Genomic DNA, 9,207 nt, shown 5'->3' on the forward strand with positions numbered 1-9,207 from the left:
TCACACCCAATACAACAAATGGGGCTTTCGACCTGAGAAGCCAGTAGGCAGCCTGCCGGCTCTGCAGCGTTGAGCCATGGCTTTATAAAGTCGACCGAGGCGAGACAGGCCGATCCTAACCCAACATTTCCTCCGCACTCATTGCTCCCTTCGTTCGCCTTCGCCGAAGAGGAAGAACCGCAACTCGCGCATCAGCCCTCTCGCCTGGCGAACTCCTCAGCCAGACCGTTACGACGTGGGCCTACTACCGTGGCCGTAAACAGGTAGGCCCTCCTCAATCAGGCTAGAGTTGAACGGCAAGCCGCGAGCAGTAAAGAGCCGCTTGGCACGCAGCAGGCAAACAGACAGACAGATAGATAGCCGGACTGCGATAGTCGGAGCAGAAATGGCTTTTGGAACACGTAACGATACTGGTGGTCGCGGGAGCTGTAGTTCAAACAGAAGAAGTTAATTGGGGGAAGCTAAGCGGGAAATTCATGGAAGTGCATGAGCACCAGTCAAAAAGAAGCTAACACAGCGGAATAAGGAGCCAGCAGGATGCCGACGGTAGGGAATGAACGCGAACGGCTCGGAAGAGGCCACCACTGGTTCGGCTAGTGCCTTTCACCATCGCTGCAGCAACGGGATCTTCAACAGCTGCAGCTTCTTGACGATGAATGAGCAAAGCGGGCCAAACCACTTACGTGGGGGCGTATATGAAGATTTAGAAGGTGAAGGCGCGAGGCAGTGGTAAGGCTTAAAAAGGGCTTTGTGAGACGAACCTTCATGCCCATGCCCATGCCCATGCCCATGCTTTGCCCCTGCGCTTGTGATTCTCTAAACGAAGAGTTGGCAGGAGCGTTTGTATGAGGAGGCACGTCGAGTGCATTATCTTGCTTGATATGACTGTGCTAGAGACCTTAGCCTTTAAGCGCAGCTTCGATTCATAGTGAATAGCTTTCTTTTCTATAGCAGGAACGCATCAGGTTCATTCGCACTTTGAACCTTAGTTCTTTTAGCCCTTCTACGAAAACTGCTCACGGCAGTCTCCATCTCATAGCAGAGGCCGGAAATAAACTAGCGACTAGAACACCTAGCGAGTAGCGGTGTCTAACGATTCTTAACGATGATAGCAGCTAATGATGAAGAAATAGTGGCCTTTCATGAACGGCTTGTTGTGAGATATGCACAAGGATTATTACGGTTGTAAAATGAATACTTATCTTCTGCTGTTACTACCAGCGCACGTATTTGGAGAAATGGACCGAGTATATGTATGCAAGGAAATAGTCTTAGCCGTATATTTATGTAATAAGGATTCAGACCATTTATTGTTTCTACGCGATCGTGCTTGTCGTCACGCAAATCAAAGATTTTTCACAACACTAACTGAAACGTGCCGTGCTCCTTATTTTTAACTCAATTATTTCACTTGCAGACATATGGAACCAAACTGTCCGTGTGCGCCAAATATGTCGAAACGGATGACGGTAGCTGTACTATCGTCTATTGGATTCCTAATCTCGTTCGGCATACGATGCAATTGGGGTGTTGCTATTGTTCAGATGACCAGTAACACAACAGACGAGGTATCGGCTCAGAAACTTGGGTGAATAGAATAACTATAATCTATCAATATTCAAATATGGTAACAGCTCTCACTGTACTAATGCATTGTACAGCAGCCTATGAGAAATCTATCTAAATGCAGGTTCAGGTTTACAGGATCACTTGCTTTTAGCCAAACGACGCTTGACGTCCAATAGACACCCAGAGAACAATACCGCATAAGGAATATATCTCTATTATAGTCGCAGACAGTCAATTATTCAGTGATGCTATTAGCTAGAAATATCGATCAAGACTGAGAACTTCTAAATTTGAAGTTTTGCTTTGCCCTGTTGATTTGTGTCAATAATATCTTTGTCTAATTGTACGCTTTATCACATGGTCTTTGTTTGCTTCTCTTTACATTTCTATGCCGGTTGTGGCTGCCGATGCTTTCCGGTATTGTACTTGGGCTGCCTACCCGATAACTTCACCTGCTTCTTGTGTCACAGGGTCCTGAGTTCGACTGGAAGGAATCGACAATCGGTTTAATTGACTCGTCTTTCTTTTGGGGCTATCTAGTAACACAAGTACCAGGCGGATTTCTGGCGGCCAAGTATCCCGCGAATCGAGTATTTGGAACAGCTATTGCATGTTCCGCTGCGTTGAATATACTGATTCCGGCTGCAACGGGCGTCGGTGTCGGAGCCATCATATTTGTCAGGGTGATGCAGGGATTAATTGAGGTACGTGCCACCTTCATGCGCCACTCTAACCATTCTACAGAGTTATAGAAATCTGCTGACAGCTGATTGACACAATCTGTAATGCAAAATTGACCTTGTTGATTACTTGCGAACAGTCTGTGCATTTTTGGCGACTATGATGGTGATGACTATAAACACTTCATACTTGGAGAAAGGCTAAACTTCGCTTTGCTTTTTGTCTTAATTGTATCACATGTTATGACTGGTATATCAAAACGTATCAGAAACAAAATGCTCCGTCTCTTTCCCATGCCCTAAAGCACAACCCTAAAATATTAGTATAGGACTTAGCAAAGCTAACCTTAACAGGACTCGCCTTGTAACGCAGGATTCCTTCTTATATCAATAGTTAGCTAAAATTTCCACTCATTTGATGAAAATATAAATTGAATCAAGGTCAAGGTTATCTAATATCGAAAACGAAATTTATTCATATGATTTCCCAATAAGTGACGATAGGAATAATAACAGCTGTAGAAACTTTTAATATGTTAATTCTATTTTTTTTTTTTTTTTTTAATATTTTAACTTCAATAGAAAGTTTTTCTGATGAACCCACCGTTAGTTCCACCCAGAAAGAGATCAGGGTCTTTCGAAAGAAAAACTGTAAACTTCAAGGATGAAGACTTGGTGAGGTTGAAAATGCATAAATCTTAACGAATCTTCGATGCAGTAATGTACGTAACCTTCAATATACGACACACAGTCGGAACTGGTCAATGAAACAGCTTAAACCTTATGCTAAGATTATCTACAAAGATAGCTTGTTTACACGTGAGCGATATCAGAAAGATCTGCGTAGTGCTTAGAGTGAAATGGCCGGGGGGGGGGGAGGACATTTCCGACGGAACTGTGCACATCTTACGCTTGCTGCGGTATTTTCCTGTTTTTGTTAGATACTGATTCAAAGGAGACAGGACGCGTCAGTAAGTAAAAACGCCTCGCATTGTACCGCACGGACCTAATATAGTCTCAGCAATGACGAGTCTATATTTAGATATTAACGCATAGCTGACATACTTGTCCATATTTTTTGCAATAATGCTAGCGTCATTGTCTATCGCGCGATTGTTGTCATCGTCGCTAAATGTATGCGGTATGTTCAGGATATCTCGAAATTGAGCTGTTTCTGCTTTTTTACCCCCTGTACGCCCCTCGGCATTCGATCTATAGATCGATATTAGGCCATCAACAATCCGAACGCGATTTACCTTTATTGACTGCGTTCGTTTCTAGCTTACAACACAGTGTGCTTGACTGTGCGCTTCTGGGGCTACCAAAAGGTTAGTCGTCTACGCACCCATATATATATATATATATATAGGTACGTGTATATGCATAAGAGTTATTTGTGTCTTTATCACGCAACATGGGGGTAGCGTTGTAAAACAACATATGATGTCTATAAACATAATGATAAAAGTATTAAAACCTGTTTGTTTTCTGCTGATTTGAACATAAGCGACATCAAAAATTACTGTAGTAAAAAAATGAGGTGACCCTACGGAAAGTTCTGTGAGAACAGACACAACCCTGTACCCAACCACTGACCACATGCATCCACTTGCGCTTCGCTATTACTGCTTAAGAAAGAGGTTTTGCATGCTCGCTGACTCATGGCTTAGAATATATGACTATGGCTTAAACGCTTGTCGATTTCTGTTATTTATTGAGAACACTTTGCATCGCAAATAATTTCTTGAATTTATGCACATTTTTCAATAGTTAGCTCTTAGGACGTTCTTATATACACCTAATATGAGGCCGTGAAAAATAGGTTTACGATGACAAAAGATGTAAACCTAAAACTAGAAGGCGTCTCGTTAGAAAGGACGAAGCTCTGAAATGAAGCAAATCCTGTTTCACCAAAGTGTTTTTCGGATTGCAGGCTGGCAGCTTTTCCTCTCTAAGCCCTGTCTACTTTCTTCTCGCTACTATTCTGCTTCAAATGCGATGATCTACCGTTGAGAGTGCCCTTTCGTCCGTTCAAGACCACAATCTTCTATAATTCCCTCATACTAATCAGCAAAATCTCTAGATAACTCGTAGGCTTCAATGGGCGCATTCTAGTAAGACAAGTATTACCCCGCCTGTCAAAGGTTTGTTGTGGTACTAGAAGACTTAAAAGTTACCATTATTGATGTGCGTTTGACCTTCCGGATAGAGCAGTCATACTACAGAGAACCTTATACCTGAATTTCTGCAAACGGTTGAGCCTTAAAGAGGAAGCTTTAAATTGAGTCGCCGCGGAGACTTTTGAAGTAACTTTTAGACGTAAAAGTTTGATAATGAATTCCCGCTTAGGGGTCTTACCAATGTTTCACAAGGCCAACAATATTAACCAGCATCGTAAACAATAAATCATATAAAAGATTACGAACCATTTACCAGGAAGGATTCTTTCTTGCACTAAAATATACTATAAAGATACTTAACTGGATTATATAGTTGAGTTTTCTTAGAGAAATGTGTTGTCTCAGGATATTTGAAAAGCACAAGCTGAGGTTTCGTACTAGGTTAATATATTAAATAAAAATAATACCTACGGTGTTACGGTTTGCTGAGCCTATCCTAGTAGATAGCTATGAAAATAAAGAATACACATGTTTGTGTTTTTATCAGGCTACTCAAGCAAGCACAGCACAGAGGTAATGCTTTAATATATTTATCTACTTAGTCATATTGTATATGGCCAGTGATTTGGACGCAACCCGGTCAGATATTCTGTGCTTTTGCTGAAAGAAAAATTGGAATTAACCTTCACCTCCACTTATTCTTACGAAACACCTCATCCTATAACTGTTTTTTTTCTCTGCAAGGCCATTTATGCTTTGTACGCACACCCCAGCGGAAAACCTTAAATGCAAATTTATCTTTGCTATTGTCAGTCGGCCCTCTCTCCAAGCTCCCTGTTTCGAACGGCTATTTATCTAATTCCCCAATGCATACGTTAGTCAACGTGTTTTTACCTAGTCTCGTTAATCTATATAGCGAAATCACGAGAAATCCTGTGAAACAAACGATCCCCGTTATGCTGCCACTCCACAGTTGCTCGTTGATTCTTCGGAAATTTTTAGCGACAAAGCGCTTTGCCTCGTCTAAGTCAAAAAAGTCTCAGGAAAAATTACTTCTAGTAAGTGTCGCCCACTTGTACATATTGCTGCGATCCCCGAAGGACACTATCAACTTTCGACTGTTCACTTTCCGCGAGCAATGAGTGAATCTAGGTCATGAGAGAAAAAAAAGCGCTTTTTTATATCCCTTCGATTCTTCTCCCCACATCGATCAAGTTTCTAGTGAATGTGGCAGGTACAGGTCAAGGAGAGGCACACAGGCAAAGGTCAAGGAAAAATAACGGGACGTGGCGGCTTTGACCTGCATAGAGGCTGGCCGGCGTAAACTAGGTTCAGCGGCTTTGGTGTTCTCTCTGATCACGCATCTTGTTGCACATTTACATCCAAAAGATCGAGGGGTCGTGAGGAAAAATAACACCCCCTCCCCTCCCCCTCCAATGTTTCCTCGAAGGAGTTTTGCTAAATTCTCCTCCTATGGACAATGGCAGTTGTTGCCCCTACACTCCACTTCCCCCCCACCTCTTTTTGCCTGTTGCCCTTCTCCCTTTCGTTTCGGTCAGGCCTCGTCGTTCGGAGAGACTTCACTCCTAGATCAAGATAATAAAGACCCCCAACAAAGCGACTCCGTTCTCTGAACGTGACCGAAGGGGTCATCATCACCAGCCTAGAGCTAGTACTTCTGTGGACCCGTCCTCCACAGCAACTGCGGGTACAACCGATACTGCCATCAGGGTAATGTTACCGCTACCGGTGCTGCTATTTACCTTCGCAACTACTACCATTCTTCTACTGGTTGGTTTACTGTGTGTTAGTGGCTTTTGTGTCTTCTTTGTGCAGCCATACTGTGTCTTTGTATATATATATATATATATATATATATATATATATATGTATGCTCCTTTCTCTTTGTTCCTCTTTGCTGAAGCGGCGGTGTGGATGCTGTGTCGTACGAGACTGTGACGGCTCGGTGCTCGATGTTTGGTTTTCTGCTAGCGCGGAGCGCTGTTTGCCTTTGTGTTCCCCTGCTCTTAAATTCGGGGGATACGCCAAAGACCAAACGGGAGCCAGGCAACAATTCTTTGTTGTTTTTATCGAGCATACTTTCGTCCGCAGCAGTTCCTTGTAGGCAGCGCGGAACTTGCAGGCTGCAACTAGTACTATACATCGTGTGCAGACATTACATTTGGAACTCGATAGAAAATATCCGAAGATTGACGGTGGCATAAATAGTTATGCTATAGTTAACCCTCGGCTAAACTGCATATCATCATACAAACTGTTGTGACAAACAGAAAAGCGACTAATCGTTTTCGAAAAATGTTCTGTTGTGAGCCAAGGTAGAGTTCTATAAACCATCATCGTGCGCCTTGTAAAGTATCTCAAGTCATCTACTACGGTTTCAGATAGAGTTGTTCAATGACGACACAGACCAGGCAGGATAAACGTATTGGGTGACTCGATGGAATCCCTGTTAGTCCCAGTAAAAAGGACGAAATCTCTAAGAGTCATATGTACATTTGGGGGAGCCACAATGCCAAGATGATCGGAAAGTATACGTGGCTACAGCTGGTAATACATTATTGACGGAGATAACATATCGTTTTTATGAACCGACTCGATCGCGTTCTATTATACTTTGCATAAACAGATCATCTATATATTGTATAAACGCGGGTATATACGAAGCTGCGATACACAAAACCTGATCACAATAATAACGCTCCGGCGTGCGTAAACCGGATCATACGAACATTTCAAAGTCTAAGAACACTACAATAAAGAGCTTCCGGTGCTTCTGTTTCGCGCATTAACATGGATTCCACGTCTACAGGAGCACTATGGCGAAAAATGTCTTATGGCTACCACTCGACTTCACACGTATCACGCATTGGCTTCTTTATCCTTCTCGAATTGGGCTTAGTAACGTTTCTGCTACAGATGTGTATATGCGGGGATAGATGCAACAACTCGATTGAAAGAAAACCCAGATTTCACTTCGAATAACTTCGGCAGAATTTGCGAGGCAGGCACATTAGACACATGTACTCATCTTTTGACTAAACAGGAATACACACGGGCGTGTAGAATGATAACTAAAAACTTCAATATTGAGTTTCTAATAAATGAGTCCTTGAAACAAGTATATAATATCTCTACAATTACGAGTTCTTCAAAGACGCCGTTGCACGCAGTAAACTTACTACATGTTACACATGCGCGCATTAGCTTCCGTATGAAGTTTCAAATTCTAATTTAACTCGAGCTTATTTTTATCTCGATCCCATATGACCGAAGTGAGTAATAAAAACATTTAAGTACTATATAATCGATAAAATCAATGTTTTCTTACTAAAAAAGGACAAATAACTCCAAGGCTTTTCAGTTCCTGACTACTGATCATCGACGGGGCAAGGCAGCGTACTAGCTGTATAAGGGACTCTGCGTAGGTCTGTGCCTCGTAGGCCCACTGCTTCTACTACTAGTACAGTCACTACATTATGGATGAGTGGATGTAAACAATTTAAGTTCTAATCGTGCTGATTTCATGCCATTGTTTTTGCTGTTGTATTGTTGCCTATATTCTATTCGTTGCCGTCACTGCCGTTCGTGGCCCTTTCGCCGTCTGGATTTCGTGCTGTTCTTAAACGTTGGTCGTTTGATTCACTACTCGTCACCTAACCTAACCTAACAGGGGGTTACATACCCAGCTTGTCACGGCATATGGCGCTTTTGGGCTCCGCCAATGGAGCGAAGCAAATTAGCAACGTTGGCGTTCTGCGGCTCGTATGCAGGCGCGGTGGTTGGCATACCACTGTCATCCTTTCTTACCAGCGTCTTCGGCTGGCAGTGCTGCTTCTACTTCTATGGCATATGCGGCATTATATGGTTCGTATACCAAAGCCACTGAGGTGTGTTATATTATATTAAAGTTTAAGACGTAAAAAGCTAGGTAAAAAACGTTTGTTTGCGCAAGTGATTACGTTCACGAACGTTAATCACATAATAACTACAGTAACAATAATACTAGTTCTTGATATTATTGCAGTTGTCAGATGTTTATAAACATAGTAGCTATCATGTATACCGACTAGAAGCAAACATTTGTTCAATCAGACAAAACTTACATTTTTACAACAACAGGCAACAAAATGCCTGTTAAAGTTGTCCTTGTTGCAATTATGTACATATAGACTCACACGCATGTGTACGTTTGTACGCGATGTACGAGCCGCTGACGGCACCATAGTCTTTACTAGCTTCCCTCTTTCAATCTACCTCGGATGAAAAGGAAGAATTGTGATTTATCAACTTAATGCAAGCATGTTTAGAAGCACTAGAAAAATAGTATCTATAATGGTATGTAAGGCGGTAATTCTGAAATTTGGTTTTATACGTTTAAGCATTGTTTAACCAGATTGGTAAGTATTTTAGAACGAAACTATTATATCACAAGCTTTGGACCTATTCGCTAACAGTCTAATCCTTTCGTAGAGACAAAAACAATTGCTTCTTATCTTGTGTTAAGCTTAATCGTGGTCGCCTATCTCTACTATGGCTTTGCCTTAACAGCATACATCGAAGAGCCATCATACATGGAAATGAAATATATATGGAAAACTGTACAGATCCTAATTGTCGTGCTCTGACAACTTCGAATTCTAATTAGGTACGCAACATGGCTATGGCTAAGCTTTGAGCGGCCTGCGTTCCATCCTACAATCTCGGCGCAGGAACGGCAGTACATCGAAGAATCTCTCGGTTCGACCTGTCAAAGTGCGCCAACCCTATACAATACACCCTGGAAATATATATTCACATCCCTTCCTGTGTGAGTACTC

At 42.2% G+C, this 9,207-nt stretch overlaps 1 protein-coding gene across 7 annotated transcripts in view; it reads left to right on the forward strand.

Annotated features, from left to right (window-relative positions):
* Positions 1 to 9,207, forward strand: part of VGlut (Vesicular glutamate transporter) — a 139,204-nt gene that overhangs the window by 108,445 nt on the left and 21,552 nt on the right. For all 7 annotated transcript variants that reach the window (XR_002675417.2, XM_022817108.2, XM_086978030.1 and 4 more), the window contains 4 exons: positions 1,418 to 1,568; positions 2,040 to 2,273; positions 8,061 to 8,254; positions 9,036 to 9,197. Coding sequence is in view for 6 of the 7 variants with exons in the window: in XM_022817108.2 (XP_022672843.1) it covers positions 1,418 to 1,568; positions 2,040 to 2,273; positions 8,061 to 8,254; positions 9,036 to 9,197 (741 nt within the window). In the remaining variant the exon portion in view is untranslated. The remainder of the gene's footprint in view (positions 1 to 1,417; positions 1,569 to 2,039; positions 2,274 to 8,060; positions 8,255 to 9,035; positions 9,198 to 9,207) is intronic.

Source organism: Varroa destructor, unplaced genomic scaffold (assembly GCF_002443255.2).
Source record: "Varroa destructor unplaced genomic scaffold, Vdes_3.0 BEIS01000001.1, whole genome shotgun sequence".
In the NCBI taxonomy this organism is placed as follows: domain Eukaryota; kingdom Metazoa; phylum Arthropoda; class Arachnida; order Mesostigmata; family Varroidae; genus Varroa; species Varroa destructor.